Source organism: Halichoerus grypus, chromosome 7 (genome assembly GCF_964656455.1).
Source record: "Halichoerus grypus chromosome 7, mHalGry1.hap1.1, whole genome shotgun sequence".
Classification (NCBI taxonomy): domain Eukaryota; kingdom Metazoa; phylum Chordata; class Mammalia; order Carnivora; family Phocidae; genus Halichoerus; species Halichoerus grypus.
Genome location: NC_135718.1, coordinates 91,168,338 through 91,195,850, shown reverse-complemented (window position 1 = coordinate 91,195,850; position 27,513 = coordinate 91,168,338). Strand labels below are relative to the sequence as shown.

The window sequence follows — 27,513 nt, the reverse complement described above, 5'->3', positions numbered from 1 at the left end:
TATGAGCTTTCTGCTGGGCAGACCCAGGGCCGGGCCAGGGGGAGAAGGAGACACCCACTGTCCTGCCGGGGAGCAGGGCGTCACGTGGATGAGCAGCACGGCCTCCTCTATTCCGTCGCAGTTGAGGAACTCCACCTGGTCCTCAAGCTTCATGCAGTAGGCAAGCGGCTGGAGCCAGACGTGAGCTGAGCCCAGGTGGACAACCGTGACGGGATCCCAGAAAGGGTCATCTTCCTGAGCCACGCGTCCATCTTCCCCCTCTAGAAAGCGCTGGTAAAGTTCCTCCATTAGGAATTTCCTATTGATAAACTTGGCTTTTGACCAGATCCACACCTGGAAATACAAAGGTGGGTCACCAGTGTATGACTTCACCTGCTCATGGGTCGTTCCCCTGATTTTTCCCAGCATGCTCCCTCAGGTGGACTGGGCTTGGGGTACTCAGGACCACACCACGCTCTCATCAAACTTCGTCCACATTCATTCCTGACTTATCACTTCAGCATTCCTTGAGTTGCTGGAGCCTAACAACTCAGAGGAGATGATGAAGGGTTTAGACAATGGGTCCTCCCAGGAGAAATGGAGGTTTGAGGCTTGTGGTCCACGGAATAATGGCCCTCCGAGATGTCCGTGTCCCAGTCTCTGGAACCTGCCCTTATGTTACCTCATGAGGCAAAGGGAAGTAAGGTTGAATCAGGTTTGCTTCTCAGCTGACCTTAAAATAGGGAGATTCACTTGGATTATCCATGTGAGCCCCGTGTAATCACATGGACCTTAAGTGTGGAAGGAAGCAGAAGACATGGTTGGAGAGACGGTGGCCGAAGCCAGGTCAGGGAGATGCCATGTGGCTGACTTTGGAGATGGAGCATGATGGCCATGAGCCTGGGAAAGTGGGGACCTCTAGAAGTTCGAAGAAACAAGGAAACAGAGTGCCCCGCAAGGCTCCAGAAAACAAAACATCTCTGCCAGCCCCTTGCTTTTTGCGCAGGGAGGCCTGGGCTGGGCCTCCAGCTACAGAACTATAAGGTGATAAAGGTGTGAGCTCATGGCCCTGAGAGAGCCTGCCACTGTCTGTCCCCTCACTGGGTGAGGGGCATGGCTGCTGAGAAAGAGGACAGAAGCATAAGCTGCGGGGGCGGTGGGGGGGGGCATGCAAGTGAGATGGAATGTTCTGGACCATAAACGTCACATCAGAAGTGGTTTCCAGGTAAACTGAGCAACTCCTTCTCTGAGCAGCTTGAAAACACAAGAAACTAATAGATACGTCATTCTCGGAGTGTTAATGTGTCTTCAAAAAAAAAAAAAACATCCTCCACACACTAAAAGACTTTTTTCTTTTCTCGTCTGCCTCGAGTACAGTGAGGCACAGCCCTGTCCTCCAAGTGTTCCTGCGAATGTGGCCGCGGCAAACGCTATGTGGACAGAGCACAACACAAGTTCCAGAGAGTGTGGGCTTTTTCAAGACCTTTAGGCTAAGGAGCTAAGATCATGGGAACCCAGATCATCAGTCCGCTGCATCCCTCCTGCGGAGAGCAGACTTCGGGCCCTGTGACAGGTCATCGAGGCTCTGTGGGACCAGCAGGTGTGACCCTGGGCACAGACTCCCTGGCTGGAAGCTTTTGCACAGGAACTCCTGAAAAGTGAGTGCGGCTAGCCTTTCCAGTGTAGACAACCTCCCTCTCCTCCCGTGGCCCTGGCCAGCTCCTGAATTGTCTGGGACGTGTGACTCTGACGGTCACACGAGCAGCCTGTGGGTCCTGTCTCCTCCCAGTGGCATTCACGGTTCGCAGTCTGAGGCGAACGTTTGCAAGACCAGCCACCAAAAATGTGCCGAGCGTGTCTCTCCACATTGCCGCTCTGCACCAGGCTGTTCTTCGAGCCTTCAGGACCAGACCCACAGAGCATTCCCAGAACGACCAACCGCCAACATTTCAGGTGGGCTCCTGGGGAAGGAGTACCTTCTTTCGAGGAAAGGTCACTGATACTTTTAAAAGGTGAAATGGACAGGCTTGAAGATGACAGATCAGTAAGATTAGCCTCTGAGAAGAAAGAAAAATAGAAACAAAATCACCATAAAATCTGTTAGCGCCCAGCCCCTTACAAGGGAGCCCAGTGTGGTTTCTACAGAAGCCGGCCAGTGCTCTCCCCCAGGATACGCTTAACCCTAAGATGCAAAAACACGGCTTTGCCTTCTATTTCTGGCCAGGGCAGCCTGTGTGATTCAGGTAACCTTCCTGCTAATAATAGAAGAGGCTGAATAAAGTGTTTTCAAATCACCTTAAACCATAATAAACAATAAGCCTTGGAACACAGAATCACATGAAAAACAGTTTTTAAAAACTAAAGATCTCCTTGAAACAAGGTCTGACAAGACAGCAGGAAACTGCCAACCCCAACTCGGGGGGCATGCCTGGCCCCAGAGAGGCATGTGGAACACTGGATCACCAAAGCTTCTCTGTCCTCGTGGCACCTTCCAGAAAACACAAGAAACAAAAGCATAATCACACACACATTGAGGATTCAGCTCCGAAGGCCTCACAGAAGTCCAGGTTGACTCCCAGGGTGGGTGTCTCAGACCAAGACCCCCGAGAGCTGCCCTGGGGGTGTGCGGTGAGCTGGCATCAAGCCTGCTGCTCTGGACTGAATGTTAGGTCCCCCCAAATCCATACATTGGAACCTAACCCCCGATGTGATGGGATGAGGAAGCGGAGCATATGCGAAGTGACCAGCTCATGAGGGTGGAGCCCTCATGAGTGGAGTTAGCGCCCTTACGAAGGCAGCCCCAGAACCCTCCCAGGGCCCTAACATCATGCGAGGACCCAGCGAGAAGATGTCCGCTCTGACCCATGAAGCCGTCCCTCACTGGATAGCAAATCTGCCCGTGCCACGATTTTGGGCTTCCAGCCTCCAGAGCTGTGAGAGATAAAGCTTTGTTGCTCGAGCCTCCCCGGCGGTGAGGGACTTGCTACAGTGACGTGAAGGGATGGAACATGTCTCCCCTCTCTCCTCACCCCAGGAGATTCAGAGGAGGCCACCGTGGCGCTGGTCAGAGGAAGAGACCGAAAAGAACAGGAACATGTCTCAGAAGTTCGGGGTGGAGACTGGCCTGGCTCAGGTTTGCTCCCTGGGCCCTCCCAGCCTGGGGGCCCGTTAAACTCGAGCCGTGACCTTGTGACCCCAGCACCTGGCAGAAAACACACACACAGGCCCCTATCTTTCCCTGTGTGTTGCATTTCACAATTTTAAGAAGATTTTACACAGCGGGCTTGACCCAGAAGATTTCGACAACTTTGGGGGAACGAGCGGAAGTGTGAAACCCAGAGAAGGAACAGCTCGTTGCTCGGTAGAGCAGATCATCTAGTGACGGATGGTCCCCTTCGCCAGCGGCACGTTTGCCAACTCCGGCCGTGGATTTGGGAGGGAGCAGCCCACCCGGAGGCCCCCAGAGAATTCGGGGCTCATCTCAGAAGATGGGCTAAGGAGTGTGTGTCGGGTTGGAGCCAGAGGTCCGGGGCATGCTCCGAAGGCAAAAATACGTAAGGGACACCCAAAGAGCGCCCCAGTCTTTTCTGTTGGGCAGAGGGAAAGGCAAGGGGTCTTAGGTACCTGAAGGGGACCCTCCTGCCAGTGAGCAAAGGCAAACATGGGAATGGATCAGCCACGGCCTTTTCTGGAATCTTAACAGGAGTGCAGATTTTCTCATTGCTCCAGACGGGCACGTCTCTCTGTCTCTGTCTTGCACACAGACACCACCATCAGTTGGATAAACTCTCAGGCTCCTTTCTGGTACTCAAGCCTTTAAGTCATGCTAAAAATAGGGCACCTGGGTGGCTCAGTTGGTTAAGCATCTGCCTTCGGCTCAGGTCATGATCCCAGGGTCCTGGGATCGAGTCCCGTATTGGGCTCCCTGCTCCGCGGGAAGCCTGCTTCTCCCTCTCCTGCTCATGCTCTTTCTCTCTCAAATAAATAAATAAAAAGAGAGAAAAAAAAAAACAACAGAAAGTATTCAGTGCTGGTGATCGGGACCAATCCCAGGACTTGGTGCCGTGTGGGAGAGAGGCCCAGGAGGGAAACACAGAGGAGGGGTCTTCTGTCCCCAGACACTGTCCACAGAGTCCCAGCTCACACTCAGAACACATGGTGTCCTTTCACTGGGTCTCCACAGGCTGTAGGGGTGAACTGAACTCTGTCCCTGGGAGAGCGCCTCAGAAACCCCGTCCCCAGAGGTGTCCTCACCTCGTGAGTCCTTTGGTGGGTCACTTTCACCATGACCTCTTTCTGTAGGTCGTAGCCCCTAGAGTCTGACGACGCTAAATTCTTCACCTTCAGTTCCATTCTGAGTCCCTGGCAAGAGAAACACTTTACCCCCTGCCAGACCCAGGCTGGCGCTGCCTTGTGTCAGGGACTCTCAACTCTAGGGATTTCCTGCCCACGGGTCCACACTGTACCCTGCCTGTCTTTCCCTTTCTCTGACACTCCCAAAATGTGTAAGTCTCTTGCAAGTTTCCTGAGGATTGGGATCCTATATCCAGGGGGCCAACCCCCGCTCAGGTCCTCTCTGTGGCCTAGAAGGCTTCGGGGTGCTGGGCCCAGAGAAACCCCACTGGAGGGCAATCTGGGATGGGGTGGTTTGGCAGGCAAGCATTGGTCTGGGGCCCTGGGGTCTGGGGCCCTGGTGGCCGTGGCGGCCGTGGCGGCCTCAGTGGCCAGAGGTGGAAGGAATGGCACTAGCGGCTGGGCCTGGTGAGTTCTGGGTGTTGACCTGGATTCTGTCACTGGCTCACGGTGGGGTCCCGGGTCCTGACCTCTCCAGGCCCCGATATCCCCATCCATACCACGGAGACAGCTGGAGCAGTGGCGTGAGGGGCCGTGGACCTTGTTCCCCGGGGCCTTTCCTGGACCTGGCGCTGTACTGTCTCCTAGCTCTTACCTTCTCCAGCTCTTCGCCCATCTGATTCGCTTCCGCCACCAGCGGCATCAGTTTGACATAGTCCTGGAACACGGCCAGCACGCTGGGGTCTGCGTTCCCCTCCCCGTGGCCTGCGGCCCCTAGGAAGACAGCACAGTGCTCCTGAGCGCTGGCCACCTGTTCCGGGACACTTGTCAGCCACAAGGGAATTCATATGCTCGCTCATTCGTTCGATTGTTCATCAAATGTCTGCATTTAAAAATTATAAGCATGTAATTAAAAAAAACAAAACAAAACAAAAAAAACCCAGGGGTGTCTGTGTGGCTCAGTGGGCTAAGCATCTGCCTTCGGCTCAGGTCATGATCCTGGAGTCCCGGGATCGAGTCCCGCGTGGGGCTCCCTGCTCAGCGGCGAGCCTGCCTCTCCCCCTCCCTCTGCCCCCCCCACTCATGCACGTGCTCTCTCTCTCTCTCAAATAAATGAAATCTTGAAAAAAAACCCAAAACCAAGTAAGTGTGGAGAAAAACCACCATCCGACTCTCTCTTAAATAGCTACTCATCTCAACCCATGAATCTCGGCAGTGTCACGACAGGAAGATCCCTGCCTCTGGTTCTCATTTGTGGTCTCAGGGTCCTTGATCAAAGCAGCTGCAGATTGTCCCGGGAGGAGGGTGGGGAGCGTAAAGCATGGTTGGCTACATGAAGGTCTGGGGATTCCTCTTGAACAGCAGGTAACCTGTTCTTACTTCTGTCCCTTGGGCAGCTTGCAGCTGGGGGTCCTGGAGATGGTGGGACGGCCAGTCCCCCTGCCAGACCCAGGCTGGCGCTGCCTTGTGTCAGGGACTCTCAACTCTAGGGATTTCCTGCCCACGGGTCCACACTGTGCCCTGTGGCCCTGAGGTCTGGCTCCGCAGAACTGTCCACTACTGCCTTGTTGAGGACCCGCAGTCTTCACAGATGCCGAGTGCTTTCAACCGAGGGTCTGGCGCTTGTTGCACCTCGTTGCGCCACTAGCCCTGGGCTGGGGAAGAAGGTGTGCATGAGTAAATGGAGTATGTAGGCTTGGTGCTCCAGAGCCTTGTTTGTTTGGGTCAGGAACTGCAGCAGAAAAGGAGTAAGGAGGTGAATTTCGCATCCGTTTATTTTGCTGAAATTCGGAGGAAAAAACTGGTGTAGGGAAAAGGGAGAGACTGTTTTGCACGCGTGTGGGTGCATCCCAGTGCCCTCCACTCATGGTTTTCAGGCAAGTTCAGGCAAGCTAGTGTTCTCCAGGAAAGGGCTGGCCCTGGCACGTATGAGCCGCTCCTCCACCCAGGGGCCCAGCACAGCACAAAGCTTTCCGTGGAGTGCCGGTTCGCCCAGACCCCAGGAGAGCCTTGAGCAAAGCCACCCAGGCCTGGGTGTGGGAGAGGGGGAAGGTGCTCCGGAGCCTCCCTGATGCAAGGAAGGGCAGTGTCAGAGCTTTGAATGCTCTTGACTCTGAGGAATCCCAGATTATTGCTGGGGGGTGGAAGGCAGGTTGAGAGCAGAAGGAACATCTTAGACTCAGAAACCCAAGGCTGGATTTTCTCTAGTCCAGGGCCTGGACTCTGTCCATCACCGTCTCTCCAACCATCTGTCCAGCCTCACACTGGGTCTCTCTAGTTATTGGGTCACAGCTTCTGTAGGCTCAGAAGGCCACTGGGTGGGGCTAGGAGGTGAGTGGGGAGCTCACATCCCAGTCTGCCCTCGCCTGGGAGGGACCTGATGTCCGGGGCATGATGCTCCTGGGGGTGGCTGTGTTCCCAGACAGAGCAGGGAGGTGCCTGCATTTGGGCCCTGGGCCACACACATGCATAACTAAGCTTCTGTGTGGGGACTGATTCAATTTATCTCATTCATCATTCACACAACAAATACTCACTGAGGGCCCTCTGGAGATTAGGGAGTGAACATGCTCCTGTCAGCTCTGTAAAGCAGGGAAGGATCCCCAGGACTTAAAACCACATCTAGCACATAGTAGGAGCTCAGCTAATACTTAATGAAAGAAGATATAAATAAATGGATGAACAAGAGAAAAAAAAAATCCCAGTTAGAGCTGATATTCTCACATGGATGAATAGAAAATAATCAAGTAAAGCAATAAGTAAAATTTTAAATGTGATAAATGTTAGAAGGAAATAGAATTATGTAAGAGAGAGTAACTGGATAAGACCAAGAAAGGGGAAGATCTATCTGAAAGGTAAGATTTCAACTGAGGGTTGAAAGCTGAGAATGAGCTGAAGAGGCAAAGGAAAACAAGCAACAAGTACAAAGGCCCTGAGGCAGAACAGGGCTTGGTGTGTGCTGCAGGAGCACAAGGAGACCAGGAAGTTTCAAAGTGAGGTAAGGAGAGAGTGGTGTGAGATGAGGCTGTGGTGGGTCATATAGGGCCTTCAAGGCCATGGTAAGGAGTTTGGATTTTATTCTTACACTGAGAAGTTGATGAATGATTTTCAGCCTGAGAGTAACAGGCAAGAGAAGAAGGTGGCTTGCACAGAAATGGCAGTGCAAGCCGATGGAGGAAAGGTGGACTGGATCATGAAGTGAGGGAAGGGAGGAGGCCAATGTGGTAAATCTTGGGGTGAAAATAGGGTGCAGTGAGTGGTTGAGATGTCTGTGGGACGTGCAGGCGGAACTATCGGGAAGGCAGCTGGATGAAGATGCCAAGCAGAGCGCAAGTAGATAGCAAGAAATGGTTGCTGAGGGTCGTTTCCATAAGATGGTGCTGAGCGCCACTGAGGCTGGATGAGGACCTGGAGGAGCATCCATCTGGAGAAGAGTCCCAAGGTCCAAGCTCAACATGGCTCAGATGAGGGGGAGCCAGGAAAGGGGATGTGGGAGCAGCAGCCTGGAAGGAAACCAAGAGGGCGTGTTGTTCCAAGAGGAAAATATTTCATACGGGAGAGAGTACTCAACAGTGTAAAACGTTGCCCAGACCTCAGTGAGATGGGCGTGGACAGATGTCTACTGATCTAGAACACAGGGTGCACAGCGTCTAGGAATGGTCAGGACGGAGGCCGGCTGGAGGAGGCCAGGCCGTGCCTGAGAGATGAGAAAGTGGGAATAGCTAACTAGTTTTCTATCAAAGGGAATAAAAAGCAATATGGCATAGCTAAAGGGGGGCATGGGTCAAGGTAGGGGTTTGTTTAGTTTTCTGATGGAAGATAGTGGAGCATGTTTGTGTGATGGGAACGACCCATAGAGAGCATTTGATGGTGCAGGGGAGGGGACTCTGCAGGGACAAATGATAAAGAAGGTACTGGGGTGGGGGCGCCTGGGTGGCTTGGTTAAGGGTCTGCCTTTGACTCAGGTCATGATCTCAGGGTGCTGGGGCCGAGTCCCACGTGGGGCTTCCTGCTCATCGTGGCGTCTGCTTCTCCCTCTCCCTCTGCTCTGGGGGATGGAATCCAGAGGACAGATGGAGAAAAATGGAACATAAATATTATATTAAAAGTTTTCCGCACCAAGGGAAAACTAGACTAACTCCTGGGGCATTGAACTGGAATTGGAAGTTATCATATATGAACTCATGGTTTTGTGGATATAGACAAAGCTCTCCATATGTGTGTGGGAGATGTACATCTCTCTGTCCATAGAGACATATATCAATACAGCAGTCTGCACACCCAGCCCCAGATCTTGATTTATAAATGCCATTCTCAACCAAAAGGAGTCAGGATGCTGGGAGAAGTGCCTGACTCCAGTGCTGGGACTGAGAGTCCACAGATGAACCTAGAATATGTTCTTCTGCCAGAAAGGAAGCTGGTGTTCAAAGAACGATGGGGACATGTCAGGAAGACATGGAAGTTAGCTTGAAGGGACTCCTCAGGCCATATCTAGGACAGTTTGTGCATCAAAAAAAACTCTGAAAGCAACAGATTAAAACCCATTGTGTAAAATTGGATTCTGTGAGTTCACATCGACATAAATAAGTGAATAAGCAAATAGAGACCATTTCTTCTTCACAGTGGATTTTTTCAACTGAATGTAGAAGAAAGGGTCGAGCTAGAAATTCACCATTTGACAAAAGTCATCATCATAATCCAAGCCAAGAATGATCAAAGGATGATAAAACTAATGGATGAAAGTATGACGAGATGTAGGGTATCTACATATCTAAGTCTCTCATAAAATATTAATTAAAGGGGCGCCTGAGTGGCTCAGTCATTAAGCATCTGCCTTCAGCTCAGGTCATGATCCCAGGGTGCTGGGATCGAGCCCCGCATCGGGCTCCCTGCTCAGCAGGAAGCCTGCTTCTCCCTCTCCCACCTCTCTCGCTGTCTCTCTGTCAAATAAATAAAAATAAAATCTTAAAAAATATATTAATTAAAAAGATAGAATTAGTAACTTCACAGTGGAGAAACTGGGCAGCCACCAAAAAGATAAATTAAGGAACATTTTGCTAAACAACTGGCTTTTACTCTTTAAAAACATCAGGGTCATGAAAGACAAAGACCTTTACCAGGTTTAAGGAGACCAAAGACGTGACAACTGAATGTGGTCCTTATTTGGATGTTGGACTTGAATTTGTTGTTATAAAGGACACTGTTGACACGAACAATTAGTTAAATATGCATCAAGTCCATATTACTCTCAATTACTCTCAACCCACTTACTCTCAAATGATTAGGAAAAAATTATATATATATTTAAAGATGATGTATACACATATTTACATATATATACACACATTACAGATATATAATAAAGCAAGTATAGTAAATGTTGACACAGGAACTCAGGTGTGTATGAGAGTCCTATGCACGACTCTTGAAACTTTTCTGTACATCTCAAGAAATTGCTTCAAAATTGAGAATTGCCCACACAGTGCTTCCCCACCATGGCAAGCGGCTCCGGGGAAGGAGGGCGGAGCGTGTCCAGGCACTGAGGACAGGTGGACTGGCCACGACGCAGTGGGAATTGTGTGTGAGAGCCACATGGCGGCTGTGAAGTGCAGGGGAGGCTCTGGAGAAGAACCTCCAGAACACGGAAATAAGGCAAAAGGGATGACTGTCCTTTAAATGTCTGCGTAGGGATTCTGATCCCCTAAGGGGATGTCCCAGTGTCCACTCACTAAACTATTGGTTGGGGCCCCGACCCCCCTTAGAGTCAAAAATCCACTCAACTTTTGACTCCCCCAAATCGTACCTACTAGTAGCCTATTGTTGGCTGGAAGACTCACCAAGAAGCAATTGATGAACACACATTTTGTCTGTTCTATGTATTATATACTGTGTTCTTACAACAAAGTACGCTAGAGAAAAGAAAATCCTAAGGAAGAGAAAATACATTTACAGAACTATGCTGTATTTATTTAAAAAAAAATCCACATATAAGTGGACCCATGCAGTTCAAACCGGTGTTGTTCAAGGGTCAACTGGATATACCACTCTCTTCTCTACTCCATTTATTAAAGAAACAGTTTTTTATTTTTTTTAAGATTTTATTTATTCATTTGAGACACAGAGATAGAGCATGAGCAGGGGGAGAGGCAGGCTCTCCGCCGAGCCAGGAGCCCGATGTGGGGACTCGATCCCAGGACTCTGGGATCACAACCTGAGCTGAAGGCAGACGCTTAACCATCTGAGCCACCCAGGTGCCCTAAAGAAACAGTTTAATGAATTAAATCTTTGACATGCCCTCATTTCTACATCTACATGGAAATCTATTTTAACTTTCCAAACATTGCCCTTTGAAACAGTGAAAGATGATTTTCTTAAGGCAGGAGCGCACACAGAGAAAGCGGTTGCTTTCAGATCAGCACGTGGAATATGCTGGGAAGGCAGGGCCCTGGGCTGCTCACCGAGCTTGTCCACGCTCACTCCTTCTGCAGCCGCTCTCTCCAGCTGGAAAAAGTCATAGTCAAACCTGTTCAAGTCTTCATTGCCTCTCTCTGAAGGAAACCCAATGTAGAGGTAGGCGCTGTTGGATCCCAAGATAATGCGGTCCTAGGGAGGAGACAGGTGGCTCAGGGGAAGAATGGAGGCCAGAGGTGTGGGATCAGCCTGCCCCAGGGGAGGCCAAGGTCCCATGCCCAGTCCGACTGTGTTAAATCACAAGACCTTCACGAGTTCCCCAGACAGGGAAGAGACCCATGAACAGGGAGGAAGAGGTTGGCATCTTGCTTTTGTGTGTATGCTTTCATTTTTTCTTCGGTATCCCACATCGAGCTCTGACTCAGGAATCCCAGTGGGGACCAAACAGACCTGGGCCCTCCCCTCTAGGACTTTATAGACAAATAGTGTAATAGCCTGAGAGAGATGCCTGAATGAAAGGGTGTGCTTCTGCAGAAGGGACGAGGGACCTAATATGTACTGGGGATCCGAGCAATCCTCTCCCGAGGTGCACTATTTAAGCTAAGACGTCAGGGGTGGTAAGTTTCACCAAGGCAGAGAAGACTGCTGCTGAACAGAGCCTGGGATGTTTTGAACAATCAAGAGAAGGTCAGTGTGACCTTCGTGCGGAGCAGTGAGGCTGGAGGAGGCGGAGCGATGGGGCCACTCACACAGGTGTGGTCACTGAGGATTTCCAGGAGGGCGGGGTCTACCCCAAAGAGCTTGTCTAGAAGGTTCTCTGTGGCTACAGTGTGGGGAATGTGTTGAAGAGGGGATTGGGCCCTATGGTGCTGAGGACTCAGGCGGGGGCATGGGGAGGAGATGGGGAGCCCAGGCTCTTCGAGGTGCTACAGTCTCTCCCTGTGGCAGGTTTTTAAAGAAGTCTAAGCTATCACAAAACATTAGAGCTGGAAAGGGTCTTGGTGAACTTCTAGTTCACGCCTCTCTGTTTTGTAGATGTGTGAAGTGACTTGCCCAAGAACACACAGCGAGTTAATATCAGATCTCCCAACCCCAGGCTGTGACCGTGTCTGTCGTGACCGTAGCAGAAGGACACGGGGTGGTTGGCGCCTGTCGAGGACCCCCATCCTAGCTCTCGGGTTGGGCTTAGGGAATTCTGTGACCAGGCGGGAAAGTTCACCAGGTGCTGCAGCTTCGTCTTGGTCACGATGGGCACCCCATTAACGACAACTTTGCATTTGCTGTGTGGCGTGACTGTCACTTTCCCATCCAGATTGGTGAAGGAAGCGTGTTTATCTGAAATTCTAGAAGGACAAGAGTTTGTCTAAGGAGCCACAATAATGATGACTCTAGCGAACAGTTCTGATTGTTTGCCCTTTCTCCTGCTTCAGTAAGACCTCCCGCGGCCGCCGAGTGGCAGGAAGCAGTCTGGGGCTGTAGCTCCCGGGGCTGCAGGGGGAGAAGCAGGTGCAGAAGGACAACAAAGCAATTCCTTTACCAACAGAAGCACACGGGCTGAGGGCTGAGAGCCACAAGGAGCCCGGACCGGCTGGGTCATGGCTAGAGTCCTCAAGAACTCACAGGCCAGCAGGATTGAGGGGCGGGGGGGAATGAAAAGCAAAGCTGTTTCCAAAGGGATGCCGGGGCAGGCGGCTACTAATGACTGATAATAGTGTCCATACCACAGAGAAGTTTAGATCCATTTCTGGGTCTTATTATATAAATCCAGACTTTATACGCTAAAGATTTGGGGGATCGATGTCAGAGGTGTCAGAAATTGGCTGCCCCCTAGACATTATCTGTGTGCCCTGAATGACCAGCTTCTTAACTCTTCTAGAATGTTCCTCGACTCCTTGGCTGTCATGGAATGTTCTGAGTGTCGAGACACATGTCCATCCATACTGTTTGTTTGCTTGGTGCCCAGGGATGCTGTGGGAAAGGTTTTAACCTCAGCTCCTCTTGAGTTCAGCCATTTACAGATCTGTGTAGGGTCCCCACAGGGAGTGGTCTGGAAAGGGAGAGGAGGGGGGTCCCCAGGACGAGTCAGGAGAAGGGACCTAGAGGCTGGTGGGGCAGGGTCAGCACAGGCCCCCTCCCCTCCTCTCCCTGCACTTTAGCTCAGGAGGGCTAAGTTACATCAGGGGGATGGGTCGGTCAAGCCTCTGTATGAGCTGATTGAGCCTCCTGGCTGGAAATCTGTGGGCAGGCCACAGAGGTATGGGACAGCTGTGAGTTCATGGGGGCCTCCCTTCATAGGGGGGAATCACCTCAGAGGCTGGGCTTCATCTTAGTCCAGTTGGTGAGGGAGGGCTCTGAGCACAGAGATCTGAGGATGCTGTTGCTTCGGTGGTTAAGACCACGAAAGACGTGAACCACTTGTGGGCTCTCTTTTCACTCTTTGGCCTCATCTACTTATGTCCCCGTGTGCTAAATTCTCATACAGTGTCTAGCCACTGGCCTTCCCCTTTCTCCCCACATCGGAGCCAAGGAGACAAGGTGGGCGCAGCAGGAGGGATTCCAGTGAGAGCTTGAAAGCCCTTCCAAGGCTTTCTTCCCTAAGCCCTGGAGTGGATCCTGAGGACAGTCTGGTACTTTCTTGTTCCGGGTTGTCCAGCAGGCTTTGTGGCCTGGCCCGGCGACAACCAGACAAACACTGAGATTCTCCCGTGGGCTGACTGACTGGTCACAGCTCATGCATGCTGGACAAAGATGGTTCGTGTAGACTTACCCTAAACCTTGAAGAAGGATGGCATTTGACGCAGCCCGACCAGCGTCACACAAACCTTGAAAAGAATTGGGATAATTGGTCTTCAAAGTTTGTCAGGATTTGACCTGGACAGGGATCATGTCTCACGTTTGGGCAGTGCTATTTTGTCTCCAAGAGGATCGTGCGAGGGGATTTTGCTGCTAGGATTTTCAGTAATAAGTCCTTGGACACCACCCTGCCTTAGGGATAATTGTTTTACGTTCTGCGCTGTTCTGGTGGGATTCCTAACTTTTTTCAAATTCCACCTTATTGGTGGGAATTCTGGAGGAAGAAACTGTTTCGTCTGGGCCTTGGGAGATGCAATGAAGCCTGGCCACGGGGAAGGTCCTGGTCTGTGAAGCTCTGTTTCAGTCCTGTCACTGACCCCCAGACAAGGCCCAGAGCACAACACCGGCCCTCCTGGGGGGCTGCCCCCCACTTCCATCCCGCATGAACCCTCTCCTGTCCGGGGGTGTGTGTAAGGCCAGGGTGCAGAAAGCCAGATGTTACTATAATACCGATGCCATTTTCCAAAGTTTGAATAGATAAAAAAAATGTGGCATACACATATAATAGACTATTATTCAGCCTTAAAAAGGAAGGAAGGAGATCTGACACCTGCTACAACATAAATGAACCTTGAGGACATTATGCTCAGTGAAACATGCTAGTCACAAAAGGACAGATATTGTACGATTCCAATTATATGGGGTGCCTAGAATAGTCGTAAGTGCAGCCCACTTACGATCTGATACTGGCAAGGGCAGGGGGTTATTGTTGAATTGGGACAGAGTTTCAGTTTGGGAAGAAGGAAGGTTCTGGAGATGGATCGGGGTGATGGTTGCATAGCACTGTGAACACACTAATGTCCCTGAACTGTATACTTAAAAATAGTCAGCATGGTGAACTCTATGTTACGTATATTTACCACAAAAACAGAGATTCAAAAGAACCAGAAACATGCTTGTGAAGCAAGAAGCAGGGGCAGGTGCAGAGTGAATCAAGAGGGGTGAGTACCAGCCTGAATGAAGTACTTGAGAACACCCGTGAGCTGTGGGTCCTCATTGACGTTGAGAAGGTGAGGGAAGGTCTCGGTCATCTGCCGCTCCTGGAGGAGACATGGAGAGGTCCTAGGGCCTGCACGCTCAGGAGAGAGCAGCATTCCTGTCCTATCCACTTCGCACCAAAGCCATTTGTCTATACATCCTGTCAAATCGCCCAGTAAAGCGAACCCGGACGAGGAAGGCTGAGTGGGGCTGGGGGCTCGACTGAGCAGGGGTGAGCCCCTTTGGCAGGTCGGCCATCGGGGGCCTGAGTTTATCTGGACAGGAGTGTTGCAAAGTGTAGCCCGTCTCCAACTCTGTTCCCGCTTCCTGGCTGCCCTGCATCGACCCCTTCCACCCTGACTTCTACTTTCCCCCCGAGTCCCCCGCCATCCCGACGCCCCAGGCCAGTGCCTCACCTGGCTCATCCTTCCCTGGGCCTCCACTAAGCCTTCTCCCCTACATCTCATGCTCCCCCGTCCTGCTGGCGAGCTCACTGGTCATCAGACATTGATGACAAAATGGGACACGCTGTAGGACTCTCTCTTGGTCACCTGAACGTGTTTCATCCCTGAGTATAGTACAGATTGGTCTTGGACTTCTAGAGGATCAATAGTCAATGAGAACCAGACTGTATGGTGCAGGCACAAGGAAAGCTTTTAAATCTTGGAATTCTGATAAAGAGTAAGGAGGGTAAGAAGCTTTGCCGTTGTTACTGTCCACACCTCTAGAATCCTTGGGCCCTAACTCGGCCTGGCCTCCTGGTGCTGCAGACCCTGCCTGCACTAGGCTCCCCTGGCCTGAGGCTCACCCCTCTTCCAGGCTTCACGAGCCTTTCAGAAGCCCGGCTGGACCTCCGCCACCACTCCCAAAGTGCTCCACATCTGGCCCCTGACTTGGGGTTCATGCAGAACCTGTGGCTTTAGGGGGCCAGGTCATGGCGGGAGTGTGCTGTGGATGGGGGACCAAGAGGGCATCTCCCTGACCCACGTACGAAATTCACATCGCAGCCCATTTAGGATCTGATACTGCCAGTGAATGACAGGGTAGGCACAATATGTCCCCACAAGACAGTTTGTCGTAGTCCTCAAATTCTCCCTGAATGGTAATTATCAACAGCCTCGAATCTACCCTCAGCCTCACTCATCAAGCCTCTTGGCTTCCTTCCCTCTTGTCCCTGCCAATAGCATTAATGTAAGTCATTGTCACATCTCCCATACTACATGTTCACTGAAAACAGAAGCCACTCCCATAATCCACCTGGCCGCAGCTCCCCGTGGGGCCCGGCCTCTGCAGGTGGAGGCAGTGAGGCTCACCTGGGTGATGGCCAGATACTGCTGATGCCACTCCTCCCGAGCCTGCTCCAGCTGGTGCGCCCAGGTCGGCTGGCCAGTCTGTGGTCTGGGCCCTGGTTCTGCCAGCGGGTAGGCCAGCCGCTCTGGAAGGGGGAGGCATTTTCAGCAACAGGTGTGCAATGTCAAGGGGGAGGAGCAGAATAACTAATAACCAGCTGAGGCATCGTGAGCTCTTCTGCTGCCCCCAGGGATTAATGGTGAGGTCGGGGTGCTGCCACTAAGGTTTCTGGAGAGTTGAACATCATTTAACTGCATGAGACCATTAGTAGAATAAACGACAGATGGCCGCCGTGCAATTCTGGGAAGGAAAGTGTAGTCTCGGTAGAAACCATGACTTCGGAATAAAAATGGCAATAAAAATGAGACTGAAAATGACTCTCCAGGACGGGCAGGGCCGTTATTTCTTACAACTGCATGCGACTCTGCGTTTACCTCAAAATAAAGTGTGCTTTTCCGAGGCCAGGGCCAAAATGTTCCTAGAGGCTGCCCTGGCCTGGGCTAGGGCTCCAGCGATTCCAGGCAGGTGTTCGCCGCCCCCCGACCAAGCCTCATGCTGAGGCTGCAGCCGGTCCCTCCCTCCATCCTGCTCCCAGCCTGACCTGGACCGGGCACTGACTCCAGACTCAGTTTACCTGCCATCCTGGAATTTCCACGTGTGAGCAGTACTTTGTTGTTCTCTGCCTTTGACTCTCTCATCAGCGTCGAGGTGTTGACCACGGCTTTGTTCTGGATCTTTTTAGCCCTTCCATGTGCAAACATGAACACACACTCAGGCCCTGGGCCCCTTTGCAGAGCACTGGCCGGCAACTGGCGGAACAGGAGCCTTTCAGCCCAGCTGGTTCCACTGTGTTGGGTTCCAGTGAATCGTTAAGGCCAGAAGGAACTTGAGTGATGTCCACCCGCTCAAATAAACATGAGCAGCTCAGCCGGGCCCACAGCCCGGCCCTGACACGTCCTGGGTCCTGAATGCACTTGGCCGACTGGGCTGACTCCACTAGTGGAAGAGTCTACACAGTCAGGGCGGCTGCAACTGTCCTAACTCAACCCTGGAGGCTGTCCACGCTGCTCTGCACGTGCCCCAGACGGGTGGGGGTCCTGGGGGTTAACTTTTTCACTGCCTCTAGTGTATTGCATGGGACATACTTACACTAACACACTGACTTGCTCTGCATCTGAAATTTGAGCTTAACTGGGGATCCTGTGTTTTTATTTACTAACTCTGGCCACCTTACTCCTTTCACTGAGGAGGAGAGGATCTCCAAGGCTTGGCGCCCAAGTCACACAGCCCGTGGCACATCCGGGCTCAGAGCCCGGGACTTTTGGCTACTGTTTTCTCCTTCCTCTGCATCACATAGTCTCTCACGTGAAATCTGCTGGCAGCAGATTTGCACCTGGTAAGCAGAGAGACAAAATTGACCCAAAGATCTGAGCTTGTGGTGCAGATGCTGGAAGGAATGTCTAATGATGTAACACGGTCTTGAGGCTGCACGAGGCAGGAGGACACTAGTCTGTGTCCTTGAAATGCAAGGTTCCCTCCCTGAGCCCAGGCCACAGGGAAGCCCCCGACGAGCGGCCACTACTTGGTGGCGCAGTAACAGCTATGGTTTGGAGCATCTGCCATGTGTCTGGCACAGTTCGTGCCTGATCGCCTGTGTTCTTCACCCCAACTCTGATGAGAAATCACCTCCCTCCATATGGGATGCAGCTGAGGGCTGGGGAGGCCCAGAATCCCAAGGTCCCATCTGAACCCGATAGGTGGGTCTCAGTGGTAGATTCTCAATGTCCGCCACATAAAGGAAAGGAGGAGGGGTGGCAGCCTGTGGCTTCTACCCTCCTTAGAGTATCCCTCACCCCGTACCCTCATCTTTCTTAAAAGGGTCCGGAGAAGCAGGATCCAGATACCTGCCTTGAAAATCAGGAACCTGTCTGGGCTGCAGCCTCCTCCCCAGGCTAAGTGTGTAGACTTGCTTCCCAGCCCCATTGGACAGAAGGAAACTGGCGATGATGAACCCTCCCCGGGAGGAGATGCCGATGACCGCCAGGCCTACTCCGAGAGTATGATCTGTATGCGTGGGGCCTGGAGAAATGAGAATGAGCCTGGGGGGAAAGCTGCGGAGCGGGAAAGTGGGTGCCAGCCCGGGGAGTTGCCTCCCACATTATTAGCATAAAAGTCCTCTGCCTGCCACTCCGCGCTCCCCGTGGGCCATGTGACAAGGGAAGAAATGTATGAATGGCCATGCTATTTGGCAGGAAAATACAGGGAGGACAATGCCAATCACATCGGGGGATTGGCAAGCCCTTCCCCATCGGTTTGCACCCCCGGTGTCTTTCCCATGCAGAGCTGGAGCGACCGAGTGACAGGCTCAGGAGGGCCCCAGTTCCCAGGAAGCATTCTGTCTTGTCTCCTCCCGCACCTCTTTCCCAACTGCCAACCCATAGGGTAGAGGATACCAGAAGAATCTGGCAGATTTAGAACCGAGAGCTACTAGGGATAGTAAATATTCATACCCGTACCTTTCAGCGTATCTTAATGTGGACAAAGTTTCTTCATAGCAGATGTCAGCGGGGCTTATGGCTGCTATCTGTAAAAAATAGCCCTTTCAGCTTGTGTGATTTTAGAGGGTTTTTTTGTTGTAGATATTGTACAGCTAATGTTCATAGAATATCTTGTAATTTACAGTATTGTTCAAGCTTTACAAGTCGGAAAACGCACGTGACACATTTATAGCATATGCTGACCCCACATATACCCCCACACACACGACACACACAGCTCACAGACACCTCAGATACACAACACAAACACACGACACAAATTCACAACACACACAACAACACTTTCAAGGGAATACTGTTAGCATATCCACTTTAGAAATAAAACAAAGGAGGTGTTAAGATAACTGTGCCGGAAATAGGATTGGAGCCACAGAGGATCTGGCACTTGGATGTTGGCTTTGCAGAGATACTCTTTTAAGTGACCCCCAACTTCCTCCCAAACCACATCTTTCTCTCTTAAAGCGTCGTAGCGCCCAAGTCAGGGCCTTGCCCTGCAGACCTGTTACACTTGACTTTGTAGTCTAACATTCTGAGCATCTTATGGGCCCTTTTTTAGTCCAGGTTCTTGGGGGATGTGCCCACTGTGGCCCACGGGCAAACAGACAACCAGAAGAACTTTGAAATATTTTTAAATGCGTAGGCAAGATTCGGCGATAGAGAACAAGGATGTCTTCTGTGAATTTGGGAGAGCATGCACAGAACAGGCCAGGCAGTGAGCATTTCTCTCCCAATCAGGACAGCAAGCAGGAGGCAGGCAGAGTTTGCCCGGCTTTGTTCCTTCCCACACCTGAAGCCAAAGAGCACAGAATCCTGATTTTAACACATTCTACATTGTACCCACTTGGCAAACCTTCAGTAGTAAGAGTCTGGAGTCTTTGCTAGGGTGACACAGTTCAGCTCCTCTCCAGGTTAAACACCTGCCTTGTGTCTCACACATGGTCAAACTGATTTCCAGTCTTGCCCTGAATGACCCCTGATTTAGAATAGTATGACCTTATCAGTGTGATTTGAAAAATCTGATGTTTTTTCCTGATAATAATAGTATGTTCCTTGTAGAGAGCCTGAACACTACAGAAAAGAATAAATAAAAAACGAAAATGAACAATATTTGAACATTGTAATAGAAAGAGTTCCAGGAGTCACGAGCTAGGTAAGAATGCGCTACATAAATGCAAAGTGTGACATCATAGTACACTAAGCATAATTGTAACAGTAACAGCGACAACAACAGCAACAGCTAAATTGGTGTCACATGCTGTAAGAGAATCACTTTACCAAAGTCGTTCTGCTGTTCCCGCCCAGAGCTGGCTGGAGCAGTTTGGTCAGAACAGAATCTCTGTAGGGAACATGCAAGACTCTCTTCCCCGTGGCTGCATCAGCCAGAGCACTGAATGAAAAAGAAAATACAAAACAACAGATAAAAAAATATGTCAAGAAGAAATCTGCCTCCCTGGGAATAAGTCAGAAACACCCCACCCATCCCCTCGTTGACCCCATAAACCCGAGGCATGACTCTAACTAATATCAATTAGTTGAGACACCTTCTGTGCGAGGATGCTGCAGCAAGACGGCTACCCACATGGGCCACAGGCTCCCTCCCTGCCCTCAACCCTGGAGAGACCATGACAGACAGAGGGAAGCTTAGATCTGAGGAACAAACATGCTTAATCATGTGAGGAAAACCCGGGGAGCCTGCAGGCTATTGTAAATCTGTGTATAAAGAAGAGTTCAATCTGAGGAAGAGGGCAGCCAGCTAGCGGTGGAGTAGGGGAGAATGGGGAGTAGGTTTAAGTCCTCTTCTTGCTTTTCTCTCCTACTGCTTTCAGAAGAGCCCATAAAGTTAGGACCCCATATGACAAGGCACCAGAGAAAGCATGAATAAGCAAATGGGCCAATCCCCACCCAACTCCAGGGGACCGCAAACACAGTGGTGTTGTCACTGACCGGAGCAGGGAGGAGGAGGGAGGCAATCCCATCGATGGGAAATTATGATCACAAACAATGACAAGGAATTTATAGAGTTAATCTAGCAGGTTTGGAAAAGAGACAAAATGATCTTCTAGAAAGAAAGAAATACAGTAATTGAAACGAAAAATACAATGGACAGGTTTAACAGCAAGTTAGACACTGCTGTAATTGGAATTAGTGAACTAGATAGTTCAGAAGAGATTAATGAGATTGCAGCCTGGAGACACGAGACGGGAAACAAGCGAGGAAGGTTAAGAATCATGGAGGACAGTGTGAGAATATTTAAATGGTTTAATTGAAGTTCCAGAAGAGAAGAGAGAAAATAAATGGGCACAGACAGTACATGAGAAGTAATGGCTGAGAACTTTCCAGTCCTGATGAAAATCACTAATCTACAGAGCTTTGGGGGCCAGGGAATTCCAAGCAGAATAAATAAATTCACACTCAAATGCAACACAATGAAATTGGAGAAAATCAAAACAAAAGAGTTTAAAAGCAGCGAGGGGGAAAGATAGATTATCCTCAAGGAAATAGCAATTAGACCACTGGCAGAAAACAGGAGACTGTAACCATAATGAGTTGAAAGAAAATTCTACACATCTGGAATTATATACCCAGCAAAATTACCTTTCAAGAATGAGGTGAAATAAATACATTTCAACCGAACAAAAGCAGAATTTGCCATCAGCAAGTGATCACTGAAGGAAATTCTATAGAATATATTTCCACCAGGAGGAAACTGATCTTAGCAGCTCTGAGGTTCAAGAAGGAGTGAATAATTTAAAAAAATGAACACTGTGGGGGCGCCTGGGTGGCTCAGTCGTTAAGCATCTGCCTTCGGCTCAGGTCATGATCCCAGGGTCCTGGGATCGAGCCCCACATCGGGCTCCCTGCTCCACAGGAGGCCTGCTTCTCCCTCTCCCATTCCCCCTGCTTGTGTTCCCTCTCTCGCTATCTCTCTCTCTGTCAAATAAATAAATAAAATCTTTAAAAAGAAAAATGAACACTGTGTAAAATAGAAATAATAATGTCTTTGGGGTTAAAGAAGAATAGAATTAACATACATATCAACAATTACAAATGTAGGATGGAGATCCTTGTATTATTTAAGCATTTATTAATATTTAGACTTTGACCAGTTGAAAGTCAAATATATTGAATTTTGGTCTATGACAGAGGTAGCGCAGAAAATCCACTGTGGAAAGGAGAGACTATTCAACAAGTGTAACTGGAAAAATTGGTAATCTATAAGGAAAAAATAATGAAAAGGACGCCTACCCTACACTACACACAGACGTCAACTCCAGATGGATAGGAAATTAAGTGAAATGTAGGGAGATAACTTTTGGATTCTACTTTCCTTAAACAAGACACAAGAAATGCAAAACAAAAACCATTACCATGATTTCTGCTCATCAATAGATACCTTAAAGTGAAAAGACAAGCTACCTGCTGGGAGAAGATATTTATTATATACCTGAGGAAAGAGTAATACAAAATATGTAAAGAACACCTAAAAGTCAATAAAAAGACAGTAACTGAATAGACTGAGGCAAAACATAACAGGTATTTTGAGAGGAGACATATTGCCAGTAAATGTATCAAATGATGCTCAAACTTGCTAATAACCAGGAATATCAAGACCATGGTAAGATGCTCAAAATTTCTAGTAACCAGGAATATCAAGACCATAGCAAGACCATTTAATTAGTAAATATCAAGAAATGTGACAATACTAAGCCTTAGAAAAGATGTGGATCAATGGGATATTTATTGCTGCTGAGAGTATAAATTGGCTCAAACGCTTGGAAAATAATTTGTCCCCACTGTCAAAAGTTAGGTATTGCCAAAAAAATAGGTATTGCATACACCTTACAAATAATTCAACAATTTCAGTCCTTTGTCTATACTCAAGAGAAACTTTAATATAGTGATACCCAGTGATTTGTACAAGAATGTTCATAATAGCACTGTTTATAATAGCAAATAACCAAAACCTGGAAACAACCAAAATGCCAATCCAACAGGAGAACAAATGAATAAATTGTGGCATATGCCCACAATGGAATTCCCCACTACATCATAATGAAAAAGAAGTAACAACTTCTACTACAACAGGGGATCTCATAAACACAATGTTTAGTGACAGAAGAGAGGGCAGATTAACCAAAGCCACACATAACATGGATACATATTGTTAATAATGTTGGATCAAAAAGCCAATCCCAACAATTCCACTCCTGGGTGTATCCTTGAGGGGAATGAGAAATTGTTTTCCCCAAAGCATATGTACAAGAATGTTCATAGCAACATAGCAACATTATTCATAGTCAAAACCTGGATACAAACGAAATGTCCATCAATAAGAGAATGGATAAATGAATTGTGGTATATTTTCTACAATGGAATCCTACATAGCAATGAAAAAGAGCTGATACATTACATGAGAAACATGGCTTAGTCTCATAGATACAGTCATTTAGATGAAAATCAATACAGTTAGGCAAAACCAATTTCTAGTGGCAAAGGTCAACTTCTTTTGGTGGGTGTAAAAGCTAGGAGGAGGGTACAAGGGAGCTTTCTGGGTTTTGGAAATGTTCTATATCTTGAGCTGGGTGGTAATTACATAGATATATACATATAAAAATTCACCAAGCTGAACATTTAAGATTTGTGTACTTTATATAATTTATACTTTGATCACTTAAAAAAGAACAAGATCCTAAAGATAGTATAATATTTTACCCTTTTTGTACATTTCAAAAATGAGTGCCACTAACTAATAATATTCACAAGTGATAAAATAAGAATGGGTGAAAAAAGAAAGGGAGCAAGGGACAGAGAGGGGATAAGCAAAATTCAAGATGGTGGCTACCTCCAAGGGGAGCATAGCACAGAAATACCAACTATTTCTTGGGTTGGGTGGTGAATTTACTGGTGTTTTTAGTTTTATTAAAAAGCAATAAGTTTAAAATAAAATATATAGGAGGACCAGGTATGAGCCAATGAATTCATGAGTGGGTCATGAACCAAGGGCTATGATTAATCTGATTTTTTAAAAATTTCTGAGGCCATTTTTACGGCAGAAATAAATACCCATGCACCGATTATTTACCTGATAACATTTCCTAAATTGGTTAAACTTAAGTTAACTCGTGATCCTTCCTTCAGTCTGTCTCCTTCAGATCCTGAAGATTTCTGCCTTTCACTTCCTGCTAAATCCACCAAATTAATACTGGAGTGCTTGGTGAGGTCGCTGTCTGGGAAAACCTATAGGAAATCGCCACAAGTCATGCTATTAGAGTGGTAGCAGGCTACATATAAAGTCAATCTAGTTCACACTTTAAAACATTTTTTCTAACTGTACATCACACTCAAAATTATATATTAAAATTTACAAATTAAAAGGCTACCTTCGGACCACCTGGGTGGCTCAGTCGGTTAAGCACCCGATTCTTGGTTTCGGCTCAGATCATGATCTCAGAGTTGTGAGATCCAGCCCTATGTCAGACTACCTGCTGGTGAAGGAGCCTGCTTAAGATTCTCTCTCTCTACCTCTGACCCTCCACCCCTGCTCACTCTCCTCTCCTCTCTCTCTCTCTCTCTCTCAAAAAAGGCCATCTTCTTTACAATGACATTTCACATTAATACATCATCAGGCCCAAATGTCTCAGTTGCTCCTTCTCAATTTTGCAAAGCTATTTCCAGTGGTATATTAGGTACCAATTACTGCTCTAGTATTTCTGTGATCAAACGTTTTAAGTAGAAAATACTGGGAAATCTGCAAAATAAGGAAATGTTTGGAACAGTGTGGTCATGCAGGGAGGGGAAAAGAACGTAGATTTTAGAATGTGACAGATCCCCTTGCTGGTTACATGACTGTGAGAACTAGCTTTTCAGAATTGCAACTGTCTTAGTTGAAAAACAGGGATCACAGCATATTATTGCGGTGTTAGGAGGGTAAGAGATAAGAGAAGTAATGGTTCTCACCATGCCCAGCATAGAGTAACAGGTGTTAATATCATTACTGACACTAATACGCAGAGTGTAATGCTAGATCCCTACACATATTTTTTCAGTGGATTTCTTCCCTTGCCTCTAAAACATCAAGTTAAAAAAGGGCAAACCATATATAAAGTTTATGAATGTTACTAATGTAAAATCATCTGAATAGTACTTAAAGTTTATAAAGTTCTTTATTCTTTTACTTTTAAAAAAAGATGTATTTATTTGAGAGAGTGTGCACGTGCACGCGTGAGTGGGGTGGGAGGGGCAGAGAGAGAGAATCTCAAGCAGACTCCCCACTGAGTGTGGAGCCCCACCCGTGGCTCGATCTCATGACCCTGAGATCACGACCTGAGCCGAAACCAGGAGTCAGATGCTTAACCAACTGAGCCACCCAGGGGCTCCTATTTTTTTTTTTTACTTTTAATCGAAGTACAGTTGACATGCAACATTACATTAGTTTCAGGTGTACAACATAGTGATTTGACAATTATATATGTTACAAAATGCTCACCGTGATGAGTGGAGTTAACAAATGTCTCCATACAATGTCATTACAATATTACTGACTGTATTCTCTATGCTGTACTTTTCATCCCTGTGACTTATTTTTTAACTAGAAGTAGATACATCTTAATCCCCTTCACCTATTTCACCCATTCCTCTAAACCCTCCCACTGGCAACCACCAGCTTTCTGTATTTATGAGTCTCTATTTGCATCTGTTTGTTCATTTGCCTTGTGTTTTAAGATTCCACATACAAGTGAAGTCATATGGTATTTTTCTTTTTCTGACTTATTTCACTTAGCCTAATACCCTCTAGGTCCATCCATGTTGTCCTGAAAGGCAAGATTTCATTCTTTTTTAAAGCTAAGTAATATTCCATTGAGTATATATACCATATGGTATCAGTGGGCACTTAGGTTATTTTTATATCTTGGCTATGGTAAATGGTGCTGCAATAAATACAGAGGTGCATATATCTTTTTCACATAGTGTTGTCATTTTCTTTGGGTAAGTATTCAGCAGTGGAATTACTGGATTGTCATGGTATTTCTATTTTTAATTTTTTGAAGAACCTCCGTACCGTTTTCCACAGTGGCTGCACCAGTTTGCATTCCCACCAACAGTGCACGAGGGTTCCCCTTTCTCCACATTCTCACCAACACTTGTTATTTCTTGTGTTTTTGATTTAAGCCATTCTGACAGGTGGGAGATGATATTTCATTGTGGTTTTGATTTGCATTTCCCTGGTGATAAGTGATGTTGAGCATCTTTTCATGTATGTGTATCAGTCTTTGGAACAATGTCTATTCAGAGCCTCTGTCCAATTTTTAAATCAGACTGTTCCTTGTTTTGATTTTGATGTTGATTTGTATAAATTCTTTATGTATTTTGAATACTAACCCCTTATTGGATATGTCATTTGCAAATACCTTCTCCCATTCTGTAGGTTGCCTTTCCATTTTTGTTGATGGGTTCCTTTGCTGTACAAAACCTTTTTATTTTGATGTAGTTCCAACTGTTTATTTTTGCTTTTGTTTCCCTTGTCTAAGGAGATATATCCAAAAAAATATTGCTAAGACTATCTGAGCATTTACTGCCTATGTTTTCTTTTTTCTTTATGTAGATTCAGTTATCACTTTTGGTCTTTAATCATTTTGAATTTATTGTTGTGTATGGTATTAGAAAGTGGTTCAGTTTTGTTATTTTGCACATAGCTGGCCAATTTTCCCAACACTATATATTGAAGAGATTGTCTTTTCTCCCATTGTATATTCTTGCCTTCTTTTTTTATAGATTAATTGACCATAAAAGTGTGGGTTTATTTCTGGGCTCTCTATTCTGTTCCATTGCTCTATTGTCTGTTTTTGTGCCAGTACCATACTCTTCATTACTGTAGCTTTGTAGTATAGTTTGAAATTTGGGATTGCAATTCCTCCAGCTTTATTCCTCTTTCTCAAGATTGCTTTGGCTATTTGGAGTCTTCTGTGGTTCCATATAAATTTTAGGATTATTAGTTCTATAAAAAATAGTATTGGTGGGTGCCTGGGTGGCTCAGTTGGTTAAGCGACTGCCTTCGGCTCAGGTCATGATCCTGGAGTCCCAGGATTGAGTCCCGCATCGGGCTCCTTGCTCGGCAGGGAGTCTGCTTCTCCCTCTGACCCTCCTCCCTCTCATGCTCTCTGTCTCTCATTCTCTCTCTCTCAAATAAATAAATAAAATCTAAAAAAAAAAATAGTATTGGTATTTTGATGGGGATTGCATTGAATCTGTAGCTTGCTTTGGATAGTATAGACATTTTAACAGTATTTGTTCTTCCAATCCATGAGCATGGAATGTCCTTCCATTTATTTGTGTCTTCTTCAGTTTCTTTTATCAATGTCTTATAGTTGTCAGAAGACATTTCTTTTACTTCCTTGGTTAAATTTATTGCTGGGTATTTTATTCTTTCTGATAGAATTGTAAATGGAATTGTTTTCTTAATTTCTTTTCCTGCTAGTTCAGTATCAATGTATAGAAATAAAAGTCTATAGATTTTTGTGTATTAATTTTTTATCCTGAAACTTTATTGATTTCATTTATTAATTCTAATAGTTTTTTGGTAGTCTTTATTCTATGTATAGTATCATCTTACCTACAAATAATGAAAATTTTAATTCTTTTGTACTTATTTGGATGCCTTTTATTCTTTTCCACATCTGATTATCTGATTCCTTTGGCTAGGACTTCCAGTACTCTGTTGAATAAAAGTGGCAAGAGTGGACATCCTTGCCTTGTTCCTGATCTTAAAGGAAAAGCCTTTAGTTTTTCACCATTGAGTATGATGCTAGCTGTGGGTTTGGCACATAAGGACTTTATTATGTACATTGAGTTGTTCTCCTTAAATCCACTTTGTTGAGACTTTTCATTGTGAACATATGTTAAGTTTTGTCAAATGCTTTTTTCTGCATCTATCAAAATAATCATGTGATTTTTAGCCTTCATTTTGTTAATGTGGTATATCACATTGATTGATTTGCAAATATTGAACCATCCTTGCATCTCTGCAATAAATCCCACTTGATTTGTGGGGAATGATACTTTTAATGTATTGCTGAATTTAGTTTGTTGAAGA

At 47.3% G+C, this 27,513-nt stretch overlaps 1 protein-coding gene across 1 annotated transcript in view; it reads right to left on the bottom strand.

Moving 5' to 3' along the window:
* The window catches only part of LOC118547481 (kinesin-like protein KIF28P), a 72,140-nt gene that overhangs the window by 7,484 nt on the left and 37,143 nt on the right, over positions 1-27,513 (bottom strand). The window contains exons 6-18 of the mRNA XM_078077882.1: positions 23,506-23,660; positions 19,698-19,809; positions 18,381-18,448; positions 16,490-16,608; positions 16,275-16,286; positions 15,828-15,919; positions 14,486-14,576; positions 13,451-13,505; positions 11,903-12,026; positions 10,731-10,875; positions 4,928-5,046; positions 4,234-4,341; positions 59-333 (exon numbers count right to left, since the gene is read on the bottom strand). Of these exons, the coding sequence (XP_077934008.1) occupies positions 59-333; positions 4,234-4,341; positions 4,928-5,046; positions 10,731-10,875; positions 11,903-12,026; positions 13,451-13,505; positions 14,486-14,576; positions 15,828-15,919; positions 16,275-16,286; positions 16,490-16,608; positions 18,381-18,448; positions 19,698-19,809; positions 23,506-23,660 (1,475 nt within the window). The remainder of the gene's footprint in view (positions 1-58; positions 334-4,233; positions 4,342-4,927; positions 5,047-10,730; positions 10,876-11,902; positions 12,027-13,450; positions 13,506-14,485; positions 14,577-15,827; positions 15,920-16,274; positions 16,287-16,489; positions 16,609-18,380; positions 18,449-19,697; positions 19,810-23,505; positions 23,661-27,513) is intronic.